The 23,526-nt window shown below is 47.0% G+C and overlaps 2 protein-coding genes across 3 annotated transcripts in view; one reads left to right on the forward strand and one right to left on the reverse strand.

Annotated features, from left to right (window-relative positions):
• Positions 1-1,337: 1,337 nt before the first annotated feature.
• On the forward strand, positions 1,338-8,475 carry GLRX (glutaredoxin). Its single transcript, XM_063321273.1, has 3 exons — positions 1,338-1,641; positions 5,715-5,829; positions 8,194-8,475. Exons 1-2 carry the CDS (start codon positions 1,450-1,452, stop codon positions 5,820-5,822), a joined length of 300 nt encoding a protein of 99 aa, XP_063177343.1. The 5' UTR covers positions 1,338-1,449; the 3' UTR covers positions 5,823-5,829; positions 8,194-8,475.
• Positions 8,476-12,670: 4,195 nt separating this feature from the next.
• The window catches only part of RHOBTB3 (Rho related BTB domain containing 3), a 33,400-nt gene continuing 22,544 nt past the window's right edge, over positions 12,671-23,526 (reverse strand). For both annotated transcript variants that reach the window (XM_063320079.1, XM_063320081.1), the window contains exons 9-12: positions 21,518-21,691; positions 20,153-20,319; positions 19,058-19,154; positions 12,671-16,611 (exon numbers count right to left, since the gene is read on the reverse strand). In XM_063320079.1, coding sequence (XP_063176149.1) covers positions 16,496-16,611; positions 19,058-19,154; positions 20,153-20,319; positions 21,518-21,691 — 554 coding nt within the window. In that variant the 3' untranslated portion in view covers positions 12,671-16,495. The remainder of the gene's footprint in view (positions 16,612-19,057; positions 19,155-20,152; positions 20,320-21,517; positions 21,692-23,526) is intronic.

A 23,526-nucleotide genomic window follows, 5' to 3' on the forward strand; every position in this document is an offset into this window, starting at 1 on the left:
CGCCTGGAGAAGAGGATGCTCGAGAGGTTCTTGCCCATGTGCATCCATACCTCATGGAGCAATGGAGGCGATGGAGCCAGGCTCTTCCCAGTGGTGCCCAGTGCCAGGACCGGGGGCAACAGGCACAAAGTGAAACGCAGGAGGGTCCATCCAAACATAAGGAAAACTTTTTGTCTATTTCGGTTGTGGAGGCTCCATCCTTGGAGACACTCAAGCCCTGATGGGACTCATCCCTGAGCAACCGGCTTGAGGTGACCCTGCCCGGAGCAGGGGCTCGGGCTGAGTAACGTCCAGAGGTGTCTGCCGTCCTCTGCAAATTAAACATGTGGAAAATGCTAGGGACTCCTAGGCAATAAACAAATTTAGTTGAAAATCAAGTGGAGCAGGGCTGAGCGGTTTAACGAAAAGCTGAACCAAATATTAGGCTGAGTCTGCCCAGCAATGGTGTGACACGTTGCGTATGGTTGTTTACTGCAATAAAGCAGCTTTTCGTTGGTGAGTGGGTGTATGAGACGAGCTCTGCCGGGACGAGGGATGCTGCGGGCTGGAGACAGCCGTGGTCCCACTGTGGGTGCAAAGTCATCCCGCAGCTCAACATCCAAAGTTTGGCACAATTTAGCCCTACGGGGCTGGCCACCTGACTGAATCTTGTACAACTTTAAATCTTTGAAGGATTACAGTCTTAACATTTTTCCCTCTGCCAAGTTTACAAAATTGTACTTAATTCTGTCTTAGAACATGTGTGTTGAATCCCTTTGACTCCGCTAATACATTCCCTAAATACATTTTCAACATAGGTCTGCTAAAGTAACATTTTTGAACTTTTTTTTCAATTCTGGAACTGATTCCTTGAACACTTTTGGTTCTTAGACCGTGTCTGGTGGCAAAACACAGACCCTTTGGGAACTGAAGCAAGGCTGACAAGCCTTTTAGGCACTTTTGGAAATTGCAGGCAAAGAATCCCACCCATTGTGGAAGGTTTGCAGGGAGAAATATGTACCCACAGAACAATCAATTTTTTTTTTTCCCCCACTTCTGGGGTGGGAAGCCTGGAATTAAGTTCCCTGCAGGTTTCCTGATGTCACTACTGTACCCCCAAGGTGTTTTTAGCGTCCGGCGGTGGGTGAGGTGAGGGGCAGGACGGGCATAACCAAAGCTCGCCCCGCAGCGCAGGCACCGAAATAACACCCGGTGGCAAACCGCCTTCCTGCTTTTGTACTGGATACTTTTCTCGGCAATTGGGGTATTTATAAAAACAGATAGAGAGTGAACATGTCTGCTTTAAAGCATTCAGCCTGGTGGTGGGGTTACATCCTCCTGGGGAGGAGTTTTCAGGGAGGAAGGCACCCGTGTGGCTCATAAATAGCTGGGTCTGAGACCGCTGCTGTCCCGACCGCCTGTGAACCCTCTGGAGAAGGGCAGCGCTCCGGCTCACCTTGAAGCAGCAGCATGGCTACCTACGTGAAGAGCAGGATCAGGGACGACAAAGTGACCATTTTTAAGAAGAACGGCTGCCCTTACTCCAGGAACGCCTTGGAGTTGCTGAAATATGTCTGCGCGCCTGAATGCCTGCAAGAGTTTGATATTACTGGGTTGGAGGATGTCCAGGATTACTTACAGCAAACAACAAGGCAAAGAACCGTAAGTTCTCGCTTTCGTGTTCCGGAATTTGCTGATCCTTTTTCCCAGCTGCCCCACAGTCTGGCCAGATGTTGCCAGAGGCTGAAGCGCGGTCTCTTTCTATGCCAGACCATTTTTAAATGTTCCCCCCTTTCCCATTTTTAAAAGCGCTCCTCGTTCCAACGTCTCCGCTCCTGCTGCCGCGGGATGGGAGCTGCCGCGCCGGACACGCAGCCGGGACCGGGGGGGGCGGTGAGCAGAGCCCCGGGGACGTGCCGCCTCCTCCAAACACCCTTCGCTGCTGCGACACGCAGAAGCGTGGAAAAAGGCTGATGTTAAGGCTCGGTTCGTGACTGCGCTGGCCGAGGAAGGGATGGTGGAGAGGGGTAGGGTACCTGTGCACTTTTAGGGCAGTGAGACAAAGCTCCTTCAAACATCTTCCCGCGGCGCTGCCCGGGGCAGCACAGGTTGGCAGAGGAGCAAGAACATAGAGCTGAGAATTTGTCTGAATTTGGACATTTGCTTTCCCCGCTGACTTAGAGCAGAAAAAGCATTTTGAATTCCATCCTTGTAGCTGGCCGTAACGTGGGTGCTGTGCTCACGAAGTTTAGCAGCTGTTTATTTTGAATCTTCACTGAACATTTAGATCTGTCCGAGGGAGCAACGCTTTGTGCGAGATTTTCAGGAAGTAATTTCCTCGTAAGCGCTGTCACAGAGGGCAGACAGTTCACCCTTCAGCGTTAGTTATATCTCTGTGTAATGAACACAGCTTTTTCTTTCCCCCTAAAATTTGCCTCGATGATGCCAAAGGCCAACAGCCTCCACACAGCGAGGCGGAAGGGAAACGCTCTACACCTGGGTTTCGGGGGGATTTCTCCTGCGCTGGCTTCACATCCATTCGCGGGCTGGACTCAGCCCAGGGAAAATTTGGACCCGTAGTTCTGCTTTCGGGACAGCGGGAGTTCCAGCTGGCCTGACAGAGTGTCCCTGTGTCTGTCCCACTTGGGTGACGGCACAGCGCTGGCGTTAATGCTGCCCATACCTCCTGTAAAGTCCTCGCCCTCAGAGTCAAGCCTTTTTCCCGGCTTGTGTCTGATCCTGCCTGCTTCATTTTAACCCTTTTGGGGTGGCAGAGAGGACCATATTTCTTGCTTGACTCCCCGTCCCCATCCTGAGTTTGGGAGGGGGGCAGCAGCACCTGGGGGTGCGTCTGGATTCCCCCACCCCTCGGAGGCATAGACAGCCCCGGAGGGTCCATCATGGACCAGCTCATCACCCTCTCACCCCAGCCGTGGTGGGCGGTTTGTCTGGGCCATGTGGGCAACATCATTAATGTCTTTGCTCTCTGGGGGCTGTCGGGCTGTTAATCTGTGTCTCTTGCCTGACGCCTGGTCCCAGAAGGGCACGGTGATCACAGAGTAATAGAATGGTTTGGGTGGGATGGAGCCTTTAAAGGACACCTAACTCCAAATACCTGCCATGAGCAGGGACACCTCCCACTGGACCAGGGTGCTCAGAGCCCCGTCCAGCCTGGCCTTGAAGGTGCCACTGGGCACCTGGGCTGCTCCTCACACGTCACACGGGCCCATGCGAGGCGTCTTGCTCAGCTGCCTGGGGAGAGCATCCAACGACCAAGCGTCCTGAAGCTCAGCCCTTGGGCTCCTATACCTTGGGCTCCCACACCTCGGGCTCCTACACCTCCTATACTCCTGATACCCTTTTTCTGCACCAACCGCCAATAAATACCTTTTATGTTTCTTCTCAGCCCTCTGTAGCACTGGACCTTTTAGGAACGTGTTGTTAATCCCTTTATGTCTTCCCTGGCCCGCCATGCCATTCCCAAGCTTTGCCATATGCTGCCATGTGCCGGTGACGGTCCCTGTCGACGCCGGGAAACCTCACAGCCCTACGGCTGAGCATCCACTGAATCACAGCGGCAGCGTCGAGCAGCACTGGGAACTACGGGCATATCCCAAAAGCAGAAGTGTTTTCCCCACAGCGGGGGAATTTGGGAGGGAGGGAGAGGATGGCCAGCCTTGTTAGTGACTCAACGTACTGGAAAGCGAAACCGATTTCCCAGCAGGAGGGGGATTGGTAGGATTAGCAGCAAGAGAAAGTGGAAGCAGATTTCCAGGCTGAAGAAGGATGGTGCGAGGTTTGCTAGTGAGAGAAGTCAGTTACTGGAAGGAGAAGGTAATTTCCAGAAGTAGAGGGACGGGGGAGAGGGATGGCTGGCGTTAGTGGGGACAAAAGGGTCATGACAACACTGTTTGAAGTGCCAGAAGAAGGTTTGTCTTGGCATCTGCTGGGGTTTGGGGGATTTACAGTGACGGGAAACATTTACTCACCAAGTTGGCCGTGCAGGATGAAGGTGAACAAACTTCTCCGAGCTCTCTTCAAAGCTCTCTTCTTTCCCAGTCCTGCCAGTAGTACGTTACCTCCCTTGTCCATCCCAGTCAGAGGAAGCCTTCTGGTTTTTGCCCAGTCTCATCCCTTCCTGGGGACACCACCGGTCCCCAGGCACCCGTGGGGCAGGCAGGCTCCCCGCTGCAGCAGGGGCTCCTCGCTACCAGAAAGCACTGCAGCGTGGTCCTCCGAGCACTGCTTGTGTGCGGCCCTCGGGAGGGATGGGAGAGGTGCCCAGACGTCTCCCCCACTCCGTGCGGGGGGATAAGGGCTGGGAGCGAACGGAGCAGGGATGGCTCCTTTGGGATGTTCACCCATAAGGGGATGTGAGGGGCCGGGAGAAGAGCCGGCTGAGGTCAAGAAATCCAGGGTGAAGAGGGAAAGGAAAAGGGGGAGGATAAACCAAAACGCTGTTGGGGGGGGGCAGTGCGTCCCCTGGGCTGCCATCGGGGCTGGGGAGCACAACGCATCAGTGGGGGTCCCTCCTCAGGGTGGGGGTGCCCTCCTCCCGAAGTTACACCTGCCCATGCCCGCGCAGGAGCAGGGGAGAGGGCTTTCCGAGACGCTGTCTACAAACCATGTGCTTTTCCCCTTTGTATTTTACGCCTATTCTTGCCCATGACTTTTCTCTTGAACTCTTGAGCTATGGCCATCTCAATAATTTCACTTCTGTGTTTTCATTTCTTTTTATCTTCCCTGCCTTCAGCTGGGCTGCTTTTTCCCAGCCCGACAGTTATTTTCACTTCCCTCTGTGGAGAGTGGCACAGGCACACTTTAAGGAAGACTCAGATGCTGAGGTTCAGTAACTGTTCCTGGTCTCCAAGAGAGGAGTATTTTGGGTTTCTTTTGGGGGGGGGGTGTTTTTTGGGTTTTGTTTGACTTTGACTCTGCACTGATTGATTGCCACTTTTCTTGCACCCAGGTGACAGTTGTGAAAGGGGCAAGTCAAGGGACCAGCACAGGCAGGAAAATAGCAGATGGCCAGGGCTGTGAAGCAGGAGGAGGGCAAAAGGCCAGGAAAAGGGTACGCGGAGAAGGGGTTGTGCCAGAAGTGTAAGTTTGCAGTGGCAAGTGACTCTGATAGCAGTGGTGGCCATCGGGTGGCCGACAGCGCATCCCACCCGGCAGCTTCACCTGCCTGGGACGCGCTGGGGAGGACGGTGGGACTCCTGGAGAGCCTGCCGCGGGTTCACGCGTGGTCCACGACACCCAGCTCTCGGCACTCGGAGCTGCTCGCGCGCTTCTCGGGGGTGATGTGTTTGGAGCATTCCCAGCGCTACCCTGCAGCGTGGGTTTCTCCTCCTGCACTGTAAAAAGGGGGGACCCACTGTACCCTTCTGTGAGTGGGGAATGTGGGGACCCTCAGATGGACTTTCTGAGGTCCTCGCACGCGGGTGTGGAGAAATGCTGCAGCAGGCGCCAGTCAGAGCACATGGAGACGGATGAAGTTTGTGGAGGTCCCACACGTGCGTGCAGTACCTTCCACTCTGTAAAACGCAGCGTGTTCCCCTACCCCTTCTTTTCTAGCAGCAGGCTTTCAGGCAGAGGGGGTTTGGGACAAGCGGAGGATTTGGTAAACCACAATCTCCTCGGTATGAGGTCTGCTTCCCAGACAAATCCCCCCCCCAGCTCTTTGCCTGCAGCAGCCCAGCTCCACTCATCAACCCGTGGCGGTGTTTTGTGCCCAGGTCCCTTGCGTGTTCATCGGGAAACAATGCATCGGAGGGCTGTCCGAGCTGGAGAGGATGAGCTGTAAGCTCCCTGCGATGCTGCAGCGGATCGGTGCTCGGAAGTAGCTGCGGGGTAAGTCCTGGGCAGGCTCTCTGGCCAACAGCAATGCTTTTTCAGTGGTATTTTGAATATTTTGACAAATTTGAATATTTTTAATACTGGACCATGACTTGACGGAGCAGCGTTGTGTGCCATTACACAGCAGCACAGCGTGAATTCATTTCTGGGATTCCCAGTTGCAGTGTATACACTGTGACTTTCTTCCTGCATACTTGAAAGAAATGTCACCAAAACCTCTGACAGCGCAGGTTTCAGTTGCTAGCCTTTCCCTAGGATCCAGACAAAATGGTTCAGCATGTAGATCTTCCTTTTTTTTTTCTTCCCCCACATCAGAAGATTGACCCTGTTTCTCTCAAACAAACTCTCTGAAGTTTCAGCCTCACAGAAGATGGGCTTTTCTTATACTGTAATCAGCTTTAAAAAAGGCGTGGACACTCTGTGGGGGACCCACTGTACCCTTCTGTGAGTGGGGAATGTGGGGACCCTCAGATGGACTTTCTGAGGTCCTCACACGCGGGCGTGGAGAAATGCTGCAGCAGGAACCAGTCAGAGCACATGGAGACGGATGAAGTTTGTGGAGGTCCCACACGTGCGTGCAGTACCTTCCACACAGGGAAACAGCAGGCAGAAGATGACCAGAGCAGGGAAGAGCTCTTCAACATTTAGGCTAAGGGAGCTGAGAGGGCTTCTGGGACAAATTGCTGGCAAACAAGAGGAGAATCACGGAACTGGTCAGGTCAGAGGAGACCTCTGGAGATCTCTCATCCAACCCCTTGCTCCCAGCTGGGTCAGCTATGGGATCAGGCCAGGTTCATCAGGGCTTTACCCAGTCAGGTCCTGGAATACCTTCAAGGACAGAGTCTGCACAACCTTTCTGCCACTGTTTCACTCTCCAAATGGGCAAAACTTCTTCCCTTACACATCTGCTGTCTCTCGCCCTCCCGCCAGGCACCATCCTGCAGAGGCAGTGCCGTGAAGGCAGCCTAGGGTGCTGGTGGCCCTCCTTGCTGCCATTGCTGATGGCTGGTGCTCACCTCCCTGGCTGCCGAGACCCCCTCCTGGCCCCGTTTTGCAGAGCTGCCCTCCATCCAGTCAGCCCCAGCCTGTGTCACCCAACGAGGCGGCTCCTGATGGACAAAACTTACCTCCAGCTGAATTTCATAAGGTTCCTGCCCACCCATTCCTCCACCCTACCTAGATCCTGGGCAATGTTTCCAAATTCCTGCTGTGCAGCTTGTCCTTGCTCCCGCCTCCCGGGCCCTGCCTTTTTGCCGTACAGCCCAGCTGTGCCTCCCTCCCTCAGCCATGATGCTCTCCTGACACTTCCCCTTGTTCTCCAGAGTGCCAGGTTTTGGATAGACCTCTTTTGGAGGAGAAGGTTAGAGGACAGGACAGAGCAGCCTAAAATACGTGTCCACAATGCACAGCAGAAACAGGGCAGTAACCTAAACAAGCAGGGCAGCAGCAATAGAAGATGCAGAGCACAAGGAGGAAGATGCTGCAATGGACCTTCTCTGGTCCTCACTGCACCCAAGGGCAACTGCAGGGAATGGAGGCAAGGAGAGGGTCATGCCTTTTAGGAAGTCTCAAATATTTGGCTTTTTTGCAGAAAAGGAGGAAGAGGCATCAGGGCAGACAGCCCCATAGAAAGAGGGCAGTGGGTCCTGCTCCAGCAAGTGGTTTGGGTGATGTGTGCCACCGCTGTGTTTGTGTGGGGCATGAGTGGGAATGGGCTGTCAGTGAGTTTTTAGGGACATCATTAAGGAAAAAAACCCATGCCAAGAGTGACAGCCCAGGTACATGTAAACGTGTGGGCTGCGTAAATCCCAGTGCAAGAAGAGAACACCTGGGTCCTCCTTTAAACCATACGGGGAAAGACCGACACTGACCGGGGCCTGCCGCTCTCACTCGTCAAGCGTCCCTCCAACAGCTCGTCGCAGCACATAGAATATTGTTTTTAAACTTATATTCCGCTTCGTCAGAAGCTGAGATGCAGCTCACTGTGCAAACAGAGCGGGGTGTGTTCGTGGGTGTGTGCGCGCACAGTTCAGCTCCTGCGTGTGCGGCACAATAAGCAGCTCGGAACCATGACAGTAGCTTGAGCCAAACACACGAGCGCTCGAGTGGCTGACGACTGGACTTGTTTTCCTTGCCGAATAAAACTTACTCATTTGGTAAGGTGAGTTTAGGAAAGACTTACAATATGTGCAATATATAGAATGTGTGTGTACGTGCGCAAAACCTGTGTGCATATATACAGACACACACGTAAATCTGTGTACCGCTGAGATATATATTTCAATGTAAAAGCACTATTTACAAGTCTCCAAAGTCTGTTCTATAATGGTGTCGTATTAATCAACTTGTTCCTAACAGCGGTGACCTCTACCCATTATGCCTGCTGTTTCTGCTTTCGGGAGAGAGATGACCACGAGCCATGGCCGCCTCCTTTCGACATACATGCTTCTTGGACGTTCAAGGAAATTCTTCTTTGCCACTTCCTTCTGTGGGATCAAATGCACCTTTTCTGCAAATGCAGGTTTTTTTCCTTTCATTGATCAGTGCTTCAGTACGTCAATATCTCTTCATGCTTTCTGTAGCTGTGGAAAGAGGTCCAGAGCATGACCTGATCAGCCCAATAAAATACACTTGCTCTAAGTGGCTGCGTTCACCGTTGTGGTTCTTTTTCTACAGACCCATTCATGCACACACCCTAAATGCCTTCTTTTTCCCTCTACAAACTTTTTCCTACCTGTCTCTCCCAAATGACCCTGTGGAAATTCTCCAATGTTTTCCGTGTCGTGTAAAAAATGCCGTTGCAGTGGTCTGAGCTGGACTGCTATAACGTGCTATAATGTGTCCCACAGACTGCTATCGCGCGGGTCCCCTGAATGCTGTCTTGCAAATAGCCACTGCAGCCCGTCCGTGCATCCCCTGCCCTGGTGACCCATCGTCTTGTGGTTGACCTCCCACGGTCTGCAGAATCGTCTGAGCAGCCCGTTTTTTGGTTTTTTTTTTTGGTAAGGGTTTCGTTACAAGGCAGCTGCTGGGAGGAAGCGTTTTTTCCATTTTTCGCTGCAGTCACTCCGGGGGCAGCGGGGGTCGGGGCGGCTGCTCAGCGCGGAACGTCCCGCGGAGACGGCGCGGGGAGGACTCGGAGCCGGCCCGAGCAGCGCCTGGTCGGCAAATGGACTGACGGGAAACGCACAGCACGACTGCTGCCAAGTCCAGCTGGGTCAAGAGTTTGCTTTAAATTCTTGGCATTAAAACAACACTATCTGCGAACAAAAAAGGTTTAAAGACCTTTTCAACTTGATGATGAGGCAAAAAGCCTCAAAGTATAAAACCCGTCTCACTTTTATTTCTCTCATCCTTTTTTCCGCTCCTCCTTTTTTTATTTTTAAACAAAAAAAAAAATCAAAAGCTCGTTTTCCTTTCACTTTATTTCTCTCATCCTTTTTTCCCCCCTCCTTTTTTTTTAAAAATAAAAAAAAAAATCAAAAACTTGTTTTTAGTTTGTTTTGGTTTTTGTTTTTGTTTTTGTTTTTTTGAAGTTCAGCTAAAACCCGTGGAATTAAAGTTGCTGGTTTTTTCAAGCCTGACACTTCTGTGATTTCTAGTAAACAGTTCAACCTTTAGGATTTGCTGCGCAGACACAGCCTTAGGGGAAGAGCCCGTCGCAGCGCTGGGCGTCCCGTGTCAGCGTGGCCCCCGACCACTCATCTCTGACAAAGCTCCCCCGGGCACAGTCTCCCTCGCGGCACGAGCCTCCCCCAGCTCCGCGAGAAGCCGTGAAACCTCCTCCCACTGCAAAACACCCCGGTGACACCATCTGGGGCTGCCGGTGCTCCTTACCCTCCTCGGGAGCGAAAGAGAAGAAATCACGGGCTTTCTCCCCTGCTTGGAAAGGAAGGGGAAAGCCAAAAGCTTCGTTCTTGGCAATAAACTCCTTCTTGCTCTTGGCAGAGTAGCAATCTCCTATTTCAGCGAGCCCCAGACAACTTAAGCTGACTTGTGCAAATTTCCGCAGGTTCATGTTTTCTCAGCATAACTTAACCCTCTCCCGGGCAAAGGGAAGTCCTCAAATATGGGAAGTTCAATGCAGACATTTCCTAGATTGCATGACAGATATTTATTTTCAAGCCATTCTCAAGCAGAACTCACAGCTCCCAGTCCTTCTGTGCGGGCAGAATTTCCACTGGATTCAAAGTTTAAAATCTAATAGCAAACTTTAAACACGTTGCGATGCAGAACAAGCGCCAGGCGAGGCTGCTGTAGGAATTTTCTCATGCACGGTCACACCATGCACGTCTGGAGCTGCGTCAGAGCTGCTGCTGGGGGTGTGTTCTACGGAATTTCAGAGGACGGGCAGTAATTATTCCTGCCGATGATGATGATGAGGGAAACTGCTCAGTAACGGTTAAAACTGCAGCCACAAATTTCTATTTTTAAGGCTTGAAAAAGTCATGCTACTTCCCTTCTTGCTTAACATTTCGGAGGAGATTCATATTCGGGTAGCTTTGACAAAGTTAAATTCCGTGCCATAAACTGAGCACTCCGGTGTTGGGGTGTCTCGGTGAAAAGCTGGAGCTTTTGGCCTCCAGCAGCACCTGCTCCATGGCCCTTTCCCAAGGGCAGGAAAGACCCTATCCATGCAGCCGAGTAACTGCATACGCATTGGAAGCTGAACTGGGACAGGAAAGCAGGAATAGCTAAATACAGACGTTAGGTCTAAAAACCTTCACCTCATGAAATATTTCCATTTTAGCTCCCATAAAGGCTTAATGCTTCCTGCTCATGTGATACAGTTCGAATTTACAGTAAATGACACTGCTGGTGCACACCTTCTCCGGCGCCTGTCCGTGTCCACGGCCTGGGAACTGCAGGTTTCAGCTTGGAGATGTGTCTGGTCTTCACCAGTTTTACAGTTAAGTAATAAGTTAGGATTGATAAAGCTTAACGGTAGAAGCTGAGGTTTCTTGGGGATCTGGAGCGAGAGGTTTAGTTGGGTGCATGACAAAGGAGTCACTTTTAGCTGTCAAAACATCTGGTCATTTTTCCTGGATATTCAGATAATTTCTAAATCGTTTGCTACAGAGGCAACCAGGATGTTAATCAGAATTCCTAATAGCCAGGGGGAAACGAAGGGTGGTGGATATGAACAATGACCATTTTTATCTTGATACCACACACTGGCAGGTATGTGGTGCTTTAATGAGTCTGTTGGAGGCTGACAAGTAAAATCCACACTCTACAGTCTTACACGTCCTCCTTAGCCTCATTGGTAAATGACTCCAAGAAAACAAAATCTCTCCCTTGTCATATTTTTCTTGCTTCTAAAGAGAAATGCCCACCACCAGCCAAACAGCTTGAGTACAAACCTCACCACCACTCAAACCAGTAACTCACTGGGAAAACACCAGTCAAGGGGCTGAGCAGAAGAGGAATCCCAACTTCCAGAAGCCATACAGTAATATAGAAAGAGGTGCAGCAACATACCCCACCCCGGCAGGTAAACCTGAACACAGATCTGCACTTGTCATCAGCTCCATCTTTTTCCAGCAAGGTCAAAAATAGAAAGGAAAAACATACAGTGCTTTGCTACTGATGTTGTTTTTCTGGACCTCTGTAAGGCCTTTGACATGGTCCTCCACAACACCCCTCTCTCTAAATTGCAGAGATATGGATTTGATGGGTGGACGGTTCAGTGGATGAGAAATTGGTTGGATGATCACATCCAGAGGGTAGTGGTCAATGGCTCAATGTCCACTTGGAGATCAGTGATGAGAGGTGTCCTTCAGGCATCCATACTGGGACTAGTAGTGTGCAGTATCTTCATCAGTGACATGGACAGTGGGATCGAGGGCGCCCTCAGGAATTTTGCAGGTGACACCAAGCTGAGTGGTGTGGTTGACACACTGGAGGGAGGGATGCAATCCAGAGGGACCTGGACAGGCTGGAGAAGTGGGTCACTGTGAACCTCATGAGGTTCAATGAGGCCAAGTGCAGGATCCTGCACCTGGGTTGGGGCAACCCCTGGGAATGGGGAGCAGCCCTGAGAGAAGGGCTTGGGGGTGCAGGGGCGTGAAGAGCTCAACATGAGCCTGTGATGTGTGATTGCAACCTAGAAAGCCCCCCACACCCAGCAGCGTGGGCAGAGGGGCGAGGAGGGGATTCTGCCCCTCTGCTCCACTCTGTGAGACCCCCCTGCAGCGCTGCCTCCAGCGCTGGGGCACCAACAGCAGAAGGACACGGAGCTGTTGGAGCGGGGACAGAGGAGGCCCCGGAGATGCTGGGGGGGCTGGAGCCCCTCTGCTGGGAGGACAGGCTGAGAGAGCTGGGGGGGTTCAGCCTGGAGGAGAGAAGGCTCCGCGGAGACCTTCCAGCCCCTTCCAGTCCCTAAAGGGGCTCCAGAAAAGCTGGGGAGGGACTCTGGAGCAGGGAGGGGAGCCACGGGACAAGGGGGGAGGGTTTTACACTGAAAGAGGGAAGATTTAGGTGAGATCTGAGGCAGAAATTCTTTGCTGTGAGGGTGGTGAGCCCCTGGCCCAGGTTGCCCAGAGAAGCTGTGGCTGCCCCATCTCTGGAGGGGTTCAAGGCCAGGTTGGCCGGGGCTTGGAGCAACCTGGGCTGCTGGGAGGTGTCCCTGCCCAGGGCAGGGGGGTTTGAATAGATGGCCTTTAAAGGCCCCTTCCAACCCAAACTACTGTATGAATCTATTAGTCTATGATTCTTATAAGCTACAAAAAATATTTCCAGCCTAACTCTCAAATCTTCTAATGCACATGGGTAAATAATCACATGAGACTGACTAGAGAAAATTTTTTTACTTTTGTAACAAAATTTTACATATTATCTGAAACCTTGTACATTTAGTCACATTTAGTCAGGGTGTATTAAAAGAAAAACATACAGGAGTTTCAGCACACACCTAACAAAATAGCTTTTCTTCCTTCTAATGTTTTTTTTTCAGAAACAGTACACCAAGACCTAAAGGACGATAGCAGAGGTTTTTTAACTATCATGTGGAAAAGATTATTAGTGCAGAAAGCTTTCTTTGTTAGTGTCTATAAAGCTTAGTGCTAGATTGGGACAAGCATACACATGCACCAGTACAGCAAGAATTACACGGTGCGATCTACTGTTCAAAAATTTGTCTCCTAGGAGTGGACTTTGAGAGTTTGCTCTAATGACGGACTCGGGAGTTGAAATTCCACTCAAACCTGACTCTGAAACTGTAATCTCAAGCACTTTAAGACCTTCCGAAGGGCACCCAAATTCCCCACCGACCTCCTTCTTTGACCCCGACGCTGCTGATGCCTGGGATGGGTTGGGAGATGCTGGGACCAGGGGAAGTCCCATGGCACCAAAGGAGGTGGGGTCCCTCCGCCTGCCCCCTAGGCTCTCCCCGGTGCCGGGGCGGTCACTGGCTCTGGATGCCCTTCTGGCACAGCCTACCTCCTGCAGGACAAGACCGCTCTCGTGGTGGCCACCAAAGCAGAGGACTAGAATGCGGTAAACTGCTTATCAAAGCACAACAAGTCCATTTCCAAGAGCCCCGGGTGTTACTAACAGGATAACCCTCTGCACTGCCTGGGAAACATCTCAAACAGCAGGTTTCCCACGCCAACACGGAAGTTTTTCCTCCTCAAACATTTTACTTTTTTTCAAAACTACTTGCTTGAATAACCTTTCTTCAGCTGGTTCCTGATTTTTACTTTATACTATGGTATAAAGGTGGGTTATTTTATACCGTAGCAATTTTTACTTTGTACCATACAAAGTTATTCATAAATACCGAACTCGGTAGCGCCCTAATTCCTGTCTCTCTGTGATGGGTGTCATCCACTAAAGCCTCCACTAAAAAGAAATCACCGACAGCAACTCACCAAGCATCAAGATCTGCTTTCAGTCACGCTTCTGAACGATAAAGTAGCAGTTTTAAAAATAGCTTTAAGATAAATACATTTCTACAGAAAATCCTCATACAGAATAAAAATAAGAATTTATAATAAGAATTATTCTAAGAATTTAAATTTATCAGATGGCCTATATCTGCCAGGACAGCACTTTTGCACCTGACACAGGCGGCCTTATGGGAATACTGAGTTAAATGGAAAGCTGGTTTATGCCTGAATAGTAGTGTGCATTGATTTGTGAATAAATAATGAATATTTTTACACTGCCTGGCTTCTCTGTATAAAACCTGTAGTTACCACTGACTAAAATATATAATAGCAAAATATTTCTCTTGGTTGGACATAAAGAGTTTGCATTTCTGTTAAGCCAATATCTAAATGCCTATAAAACACCTACAGAAATTTAAAAATAGTATTTTTTTTATTTGTTATCTATACTTAAAATTAGTGGCAACGGACGAACTTCTACCAAAAACCTGGGAAAGCTTTCAAAATACTAAAAATTTCGGACTACATGCAACGCAGACGAACATTCACACATCCTTTATATCAGTTTTGTACAAGAAGTCAGTATGAGGCGTATAATCCATACTTTGGGTAATTGAGCGGCTGCCGGCAGAAGCACGTGCTGTGACTGTCAGGCGTCCAGGCAGCTGCACGCTCACTTTTGTTCACGACTTCATGCTTCAAAAACCACTAAGTTCTATTCATATCTATCCACTTAGGCTTAATTTTTAAAATTTGTACTATAGTGATAGGAAATAACCTTTTTTTCACATTTAATTTCAATACATATTACTTTCCTAGTCATTTTTTGCTTTAACATTTTCAGTTTTCATTAGTGGTCTTGGGAAAGCAACGTAATGCTCTATATTTTAGACTCCTTATATGGAAGATGTCGATAAGTACATCTCATCTTTTAAAGAACTTTAGGATCTCCAGATGAGAAATTAAAAATAAAAATGAATTCTCACTCTTACATAAAACTAACCTCAGAATTCTGAGCCTGCAGCAGCCAGCTGAGTCACAAGCTCTTTTTTTTTTTTTTTTGTGTCCAAAAATAAGAAATACCCTCTCAACCTCTGCAAAATGTCACCAGAAAACCAAGCAAAAAAAAAAGCCTATGACTCTAGGATGGAATTTGAAAAGAACAGCTCACCTATAAAACTGGTTTGAAATACAAAAACAGTTCTTACTGAAAAAAAAAGATTCAGCTGCAGCAATTTGCTGTTCCATCTTCGTCTCACAGCTGCAGTTTCCAGGTACGTTTGAGCTGGCCTACTGTGGACGTTGGGGAAACGATGAATGATACGTTCAGTGTACTTTCTTTGTTTTTCTAGGCTCAGATTACATACCAAAATTAAAGGCAGCTGCCAAAGCACAATTTAAAGTACAACAAAACTGACAATGAAGGGTTTACTTCCTCAATAAGATTTCAGGTGCAGAAAAGTACCCGTGCTCGGTAGACACCCTTATGTAAAGGTTGGGTTCATTCTGTCATTAACGTTACAACATACCTATAAGTTAGTGGCACAACAAACCAAGGATTTAGGTCAAGAAAACTCTCAATAGCGTCTGCAAGGGTCATCCTAGTCATAACACTCAGGATTTCTCTGTTACCCTTGCGCAAGACCCCAGGCAGCCAGAAAACACAATCGGGTTTGTCTCGCCCGGTGTAGTTTATGAGCCCGTGATATAATTAAATTTAAACTGCATCTCCGCTGGGGAGGGTCAAGCTCAAGGTCCCGTCACAAAAGCCGACGTTCCCCATAGGGCTGGTCATGTGGGTCCTCTCCCTCCACGACCAGCACATGGGGCATTTACGCTGTCAGTGACCAGGGGGATGCCTTGGATTACGAGACCCATTTTTCCCAAAAAAGTCACGAGTGCCACTGAGTCTTCTCCCACAAAACCTACGAAAGGCTGCTGACCCCCCTCCCGTTCCTCCCAGTCCCTAGCAGCACCGTATGGGTACGCTCTGAGCTCTTCCTGACTTTTTTTCTCAGGAGGAAAAATATAATATGACCACACTACCAAAGGTGTTCTACAGATTATTAAAGCAGACTTTCCTCTGCTATTTACTGGGAGGAGAAATTATTTCAATTTTTAGATATTTGAGAGGCACTACAGAATGTAGTGATGCATAGGTATTCCTCTGGAATAAGTCGTATGACTGTAAGAGTCTCAGTAAAAGGAACTACAGACAACTTGAAGTAGAAAATGAATAGTAACTAAAATGCTCATTAAGCCTACCCTTTATTTCGCAAACCAGCAGATGCTGCAGTAAATTTTTGCATTCTGAAATACTTACAGAACTTACGAGTTGGCTTCTCAGCTTCCCTGCACTACTACTGCGCTACTCTTGCACACAGATTTACAAAAAAAATCTGCTTTCAACAGCTGCTGTCTCAGCAGTCAAAAATAACCAAAAAAAACAATAAAATAACCAATAAAGAAAATAGAAGCGGGAACAGATGACAGTCATGACACTGTCCCACACTGTGTTTAATCCCCATAGGTGTGAAATCCTTGTGCTTGAAATAAATCTTCACGACACATTCCTCAGTGCTTTAAGCAGAGAAGTCGAGCCGTTCATTATCAAAGCAAAGGAGGTCAGTAAGCGCGCTGCAGCGCTACGGCGCACAGCGTGCCAGGGCACACCAGCATCTGGGTTTGCTCCCGGCGTGATTTTTATCCTGTGCGTAATTCCCAGTCTGAAATTTCCCGGTGGAGGCGCACTTGGGGCCCGCTCAGCCTCCTCACATCACCGCGCAGTGGCATTTCTGGGAGTGGACGTAGTTCCTGTAGTCAGCAAGCTGCTTCAGGTACAAGTGGGAAGGCCACCTGTGCATCTCTACAAAATTGCGCTCCTCCGCTAGAGAAAGGAATTAAATGTAATATTCAAACATACGGCAGAAGTGCACAGGCTGCAAAAAGTCTTTTAAAACAGGTTAAAAAAATTTAAGGACGTAAACAATTAGAAAAGCAAGGACGAGTGCTATCCGTTTTGCCTAGATCTTACTGTAGTGCGGACGTAAAAGTTACCACACGATGTTCCCTTGCTATTAAGTCAGCAATAAATAAGTTACTTAATAAAATAAATACAATACTCATTGAAGAGAGCAGAGAGATGATTCTAAAGATGAATATTCTTTATCTTTAGAAGATAACCAGGTGTGGTCATCAGCTGTGAGGGTTTTTCTCTGCTGCAGCACTATGGAGGAGGGTATTTCAATCCCTATGCCAATAGCCTGTCTCAAGATCATTAGGAAGAGCAAGGTAAAGAGAGCAATTAAGAATTCAGCAAGATTTTTATCGTTCACTGCACGTGCTTTTTGTCACTGGTGGAAGCATGTAAGAAAGGCCAACCGCTGCTGCTGGGGGAGCATGCTCCCAGCTGACCGTGCTGGAGTGTGTGTGTGCCCTGGCAAGCCAGAGCACAACGTTTCCACCCCGTCGACCCCTATTTACTTATTCTCTCCTGTTTCTTTCCTCCAGGCACCTCGGTGCAAGTGGGATGCAGCAGAGCGTGTCACCCTCTCTGTGAATCACGTGGAAGGGACTGAGAGGAAAGAGAAAAGCAAAGGGCAGGCTGCCGGGCATGTGGACACCAAATCTCAATGGAATCAGTCCACTGGCGTGCTGCCCTTTTCCTTCCACCCCGTCAGCCCGCAGGTGCTTTCCAAAGCAGCCAGCCTGGTACCAGCCACCCGCCAGAGCCTTCACAAATCTCATCTGGCCGACAACAGCCTTAGTAGCGCCCTGCATCAGCCCTGGATGCTCCACCAGTGTCAGAATCATGGAGGCAGCTCCAGGAGGTGGCACAGCAGACGTGAGCCACGGCAACACTGTACAGCCCATTCCCGAGTTATGCCGGAGCTGTTGGAGCACGTGCCGACGAGGGCCGGTGAGTGATGCTTATCAGAGCCATCACCGCGTAAGTTTCACAACAGGCTCACACAGAGCCTGATCTCCATCAGGACAACTACAACATGGAGACAGAAGCGCTATTACTATTACTTTCCCCAGCAGAAAAAAAATAAAATAATAAATGATACTGATAAATTGATAACCCACTGGAGAACTGCGAAATGACCAAGCAGATGGGCCTAGATCGAGCCCTGTGGTGACCCCAAGCCACCATGTGTCTGTGCTCTCCTGCCTCACCAAGGGGAAGCCAGAGGCAGTTCCCACCTTCGCTAAACGGGGAGAACAACCTGATTCCTGCAGCTTCAGGAGAACCTCCGTGTGGTTGAGACCAAAGCCCTGTAGTGAGGAAGACATCACAAAGTGCTTTCAAACACACCCTGTCACCTGACGCAGAAGGAAGAAAGCAAAGCAGGTCTACTGTGGACCGAACCCACTGGTGGGTGACACCCGCCAGCACAGGTGCCCTGCACTCTCATGTTTAATCCAGACCTGGCTACACAAAATGGACACTTCAGAGGGTGCGCAGATGGGCCGCTGAAAGACAAACTCCAGGTCCAAACAAAGCAGGGAGGACCTAGCTCTCCCTTCTTTGCTCATAACGATTGCAAAGTTGTCCATCATCACATATACGTATATGAGCCTTGCAAATGAGGAAAGAGGACCTTCAATGCACTTTGGACCAAGCGATCGTCTCACTGAGAAGAAAAATTGCCTTCTGGAATACTCTGTCTCTGTACCAACGGTTTGAATAAGAACCACGGGTCAAAGAGATACACCCGTCAAGATCACCTTCATCAGGGTGATGAAAAATCCCATAGGCAAGGAGCAAACCTGTCCAGAGTTACATATCAGGAAACAAATATACCGATTAGGAAAATAAATATCAGTTCCCTGGAAGAACCTGGGTTATTTACTTGGATGGACATTAGTTATTTGATTTTTGTGAGATCTGCTGGAGAATACTATAAAAATCCTACTTTCTTCAAAGAAAACCCTGACCCTTAAAAATCAAGTATTGGAGGTGATTCATTACCTTGATTCAAATGTACAAACTACACAAACTTATACACATAAGGGCATGGAGGGGTCGACATACGATGACCAAATTGCCGCAGTCAACGCAGTAATAGGTGGGAACCTGGCCCTCAGCACAGTAACCAACAGACGAGGGGATGCGTTTTCTGGCTGTGCTGCTCTTCACGTGTCGCATGCTGGTCCCACAGTTAGGTGGTGAACCATCCAGCTCAGACAGACTCTGGACTGGGCTAGACAGTGTAGTCTAAAGGATCCCTAATCATCTTCTCATGCAGGAGTAGTACTGTCTTGTACCTCACTTCTGATTTAAGCAGAACTGGAAACATTTCTTGTTTTAAAAGTAATTGATAAATTACCTGAAAGATCTTGAAATTCAGGCTTTTGACTGAAGATGAGGTAGTTAGTGGCAATAAAATGAAGAAGCCAAGTTGAAAGGCAATCAGAATTGTGAAACTGTGAGAAGAAAGGAAACACAAACAACACTTAACGTTACCATGTCTAAAACACAACCACGCCTCGCATGTCAAAATATTTCTGATTTCCACTGTCAACATAGCAGTTTACTAAATAAAGTTTTGACGTGGTGCTGAGGGACATGGTTTGGTGGTGGTTTTGGCAGTGGTAGGTCAGTGGTGGTACTCGATGATCTTAAAGGTCCCTTCCAATCTAGACAATTCTATGATTCTATGACTGGAGGAGATAACGAAGGAAAAGTCATTGACAGAAATATGTAACCAGATGGAAACCCAAAAAGTAACAATAAAACTTCCTCCCCCAGACGTGCGACCTAACCCCTCAGGGTCCTTTGGTCATGAACCTTGAAAACTTCTGTCTTCTGCACAGGAGCAGAGCTTGAGAAAGAGGAAGGTAAGGAGCGTGGCATGTTGGTTTTGTTGTCTCCTCTTTCTCCACAAAATCCTGTTCATTTAAGACAATATCCTGCTTCAGCCTTGTAAACAATTCAGGTTTTATTTTCCTCTTCTGTTTTCCAAATCCATCTTAGTGTCTCCCTTTCTCTCTTTTTTCAGCCTCTAATATTTTCTTTTCATGCTTCTTATGTATTTCACTCAATATTCTACCAGGTTAGATCTCCTTTACCACTTGCATATCACACGATTTTCTTTTTGATTAGAAGAGGAAGTAGTGCATTTTCACTTGCCTAAAACCCATATTTTCTGGCAGAAGCTGCAATTAGGCTGAATTAACGCAATGTGTCCTTGATGAAGGAAGCACACGCATTTTGGTATGACTGCACATTCTGCTATGAAAGGCTGAAGAAGGCTTTATTTTAGCCAGCCTTGTGCCACCAGATGTCCCCAATCAATGGATTGTATATCAGTGTTTGTCCTTGGGAATGGAAATTATTAAGATCTTAAAAATGTTAGCAATTAAACTACCCTCACTAATTAGAGTCAACATACATATTTTTACTTGATACGTGCGACACGTACCTTAGCTTTTTTGAGCAAACTGACAATGCTGAGACTTGTGGATGCCAGCTCCCTGCTAGGCATGCTCTGAAGCTGCGTGATAATGTAAAGCTCACAAATATGCTGGAGTCTCATTACTTGGTACATCTCTGCGCAGATCAGGAGAGACATGGCTTGGAGAATACTGGCTGAAAAACAAGAAAATGGAAGTTACATGCGTTTTACCTTTTTGACAAGACGATCAAAGCCAATTTTCACCGAGTTATCTTTTAAACTCCTAACAGTGAATAGAAAATCAAGCGGCTGTTGATCACCTTCTTCTATTTTTCACTATTATCATTGTAAGTTTGCCACGTCACTCCCTTTTCCCAGATAAACTATCTAATTAACAGGAAAAGAGTAATTAGCACTTTTTACAAGGTATGTGTAATAAATTGTTATCAATATCCTTTATCTTGAAGAGACTGAGTCAAGTGCTGTTGGTCTATTTAAAGTAAGTGATGATTAGTGAGAGGGATTTAGCTTTCTAACTTGTCTTTCAAAAAAGAACCTCTATGATACACGTACAAGAAAATATATTATAAAGGCCAAAAAGAGAATGGAGCAATCGTATTTTAAAAAATATATGGTACACTGGCTGCATATGTAAACTGATGGACAAGGAAATGTTAGATGCACTATAAGGAGAAACATATGGAAAATCTAAGAATAAGGTAGAATTATTTGAAAAGAAAACAAAAGCAAAACCACATATCACAACATCATTAATTCGTTCATTACATCAAAGCAAAATTATCTGTATTTAAATTATATTTCATATTTAGTATGTATTTTTTCTTCTCATTAAAAAAGAGAAATGTTAACACACAAAGAATACTTTAGCTCAATTTTTCTTGCTAAATACTCCAGTTGACGTATTTTTTTCCCTGGTTTCACATATAAATAAGATATCCATGTGTTTAAATAAGGTACAATTTAACCTTGTTTATATTAAACACAATAAAATATATGCTAAAAGACATGACAGTTTTGAAATTAGAAGCAGAAATAAGATTAGAAAGCATTATTATTGTGATGTAGAAAGAACTGTAATTCTTAACGGTGATTGTAATGGACTAGAAATGAAATTTCATGATTTTTTGAGTCTTGCAATGTAAGCACAGAAAACATAGAGCATTTTACTTGTGACACTTGTTCTGATTTTTACTTGAATGAGACTGATTTCTCTTTTTATTGCCCAGTATGGACAATTTCTCTTTCTTGGGACATTATATATTAAAATATTGGCATTTTTCAATGAAATAAATGCTGCTACATTACTCTCTATCAATGCCCCGCTACGGAAAAATAAGTAACAGATATATGTGTATTTTTAAATTTTCTTACCTGGGCAGCAGGAGTCGGTATAAAGATACTCTAGAAAGGAGAGGAAAGTGTCTTTGGAAACCCCATACACTGGAACGAGAACACTATTTGCTTCTAGATAATTACCATTAAACATAGCTGCCATTACCTCACAGCGAGCTACCAGAACTGCTCTGTGGGCTGGTACAGTTGCACCTGCCGGAAGCAAGATAAAAACCTGTGATGATTTTATTCACACAGAAAGACCTTGATTTTAAAGCTCATGTTCTCTTAGGAGGCCTTCAGTTCACTGAACATGATTAAGGTATTTAACAATATCCAATAGATAACTAATAACAGCCTCACTTTATACTAGTCAAAGTGTCTACTTGGTAGCCTTGTAGCCACCAGTGAACAAAAATACCGAATTTATTACGATAACCCGCCCCCAACACAAGGTATTCCAAATGGGGAAAACTTTTGTAAGTCAGAAACAGGCTTTCAACTAGTATAAAATCTGACACCACTGGAGTCGCACCAGTTTACACTAACTGAGCCTCTGGCCCATTACACAAATATGCAGTGCTGTGAATTATTATGCAAATGAGTAATTTGTGTTCATCAGTAAACCCACTGGTAATGAATGTGTGTTCCAGAAGTCAAAATTCCACATAACCACACAAAGCAGAGAAAGCCAAATTATCCCAGATGAAATTCCATTAAATCCACTAAGTATGAATTTAACGAGATTAAGTATTTTGCCTAAGTGAATTTCATAGAATCACAGAATGGTTTGGGTTGGAGTGGACCTTAAAGGCAGTACCACCAGGGCAGGGCCACCCCCTGCCCCAGGCAGGGACACCTCCCACCAGCCCAGGTTGCTCCAAGCCCCGTCCAACCTGGCCTTGAACCCCTCCAGGGATGGGGCAGCCACAGCTTCCCTGGGCACCCTGGGCCAGGGGCTCACCGCCTGTAAAACCTTACACAGAAGTTAGTGTCTTAATTTCCTTCTTAACCATAATGCTGCCGCCTACCTAATTCCTTGAAGACATCTGGCACTTTTTCATTTTTCTTGTATTTCTAATTCACCTGTGCTTCTACTTCCAAATTCTCTAAGCTGCATACAAAATGTCTCTATTTCTGGGTAGAGAGAACACGTCAGTGGTATTATATATTTATGCACGTAACGTGAGCAATACACAGATGTGATGTAAGATATGCGTGTAGTTTTGTATGTGCATGCAATTGGATATTTTCCTACTAATTAGGATGTTCAGTCACGTAACGGGTCTTTGCACGGACATAACGTGCTCCTGTTTTCAATGGTTCCCAACTTCTTTTGTTAGCTAGAAAGCTCAAAGCAACTGTCAGGATTCAAAGAATTACTTGAAGACTTTAAAATGTATTTGCCTGATCAAGACTAAAGCCTTCAGTTTCTCTTAGTAATTATTTAATTTTAATAGAGTTGTTGTGGCTAATGAATTACGGGAAAAGGCTTGTATTAGGAAAAACAGTTTTCATATTTTGTTAGTGGATAAGCTCACTCTTTTAAAAATACATGTCAACCCATTCGACAGGAACTTTTTTTTTTTTTGTGAAATATATAGTGGTGGTTTGGTTTCATCATCTTCCCACAAAGCCTTTCTCGGGAGTGGGACACTGAGAGGAATTGTTTGCGTCGTTACATTCAGCACCAGAGCTTTGTTCTCATTTTCAAAGATCTTTTTGTTTTTTTCTGCATATTGCACAGAACATCTAGAAAGAATCTGCCTGTCCTCATGTGCTTACTTTTGAGGGATTAATGTTTCACTTTTGGCTCTGAGATTTAAAACTGAAAATAATTAAACAATTGTGTAATCCTAAAAGACCATTTCTGCTTGGAGGGTGGGCGTGCACAAATCGGGAAAATCATTAGCATTTAAAAATTGTCTCATTCTTATTCTCACAAAAGCATGTGATGCTGTTTTCCCCCGTACTTTAATTTTTAATGGTGAACGCATTTAATTTAAAAAAAAAAAATCACCTGTGGCACTGCAGCATATTGGTGGACC

This window comes from Chroicocephalus ridibundus, chromosome Z (assembly GCF_963924245.1).
Source record: "Chroicocephalus ridibundus chromosome Z, bChrRid1.1, whole genome shotgun sequence".
NCBI lineage: Eukaryota > Metazoa > Chordata > Aves > Charadriiformes > Laridae > Chroicocephalus > Chroicocephalus ridibundus.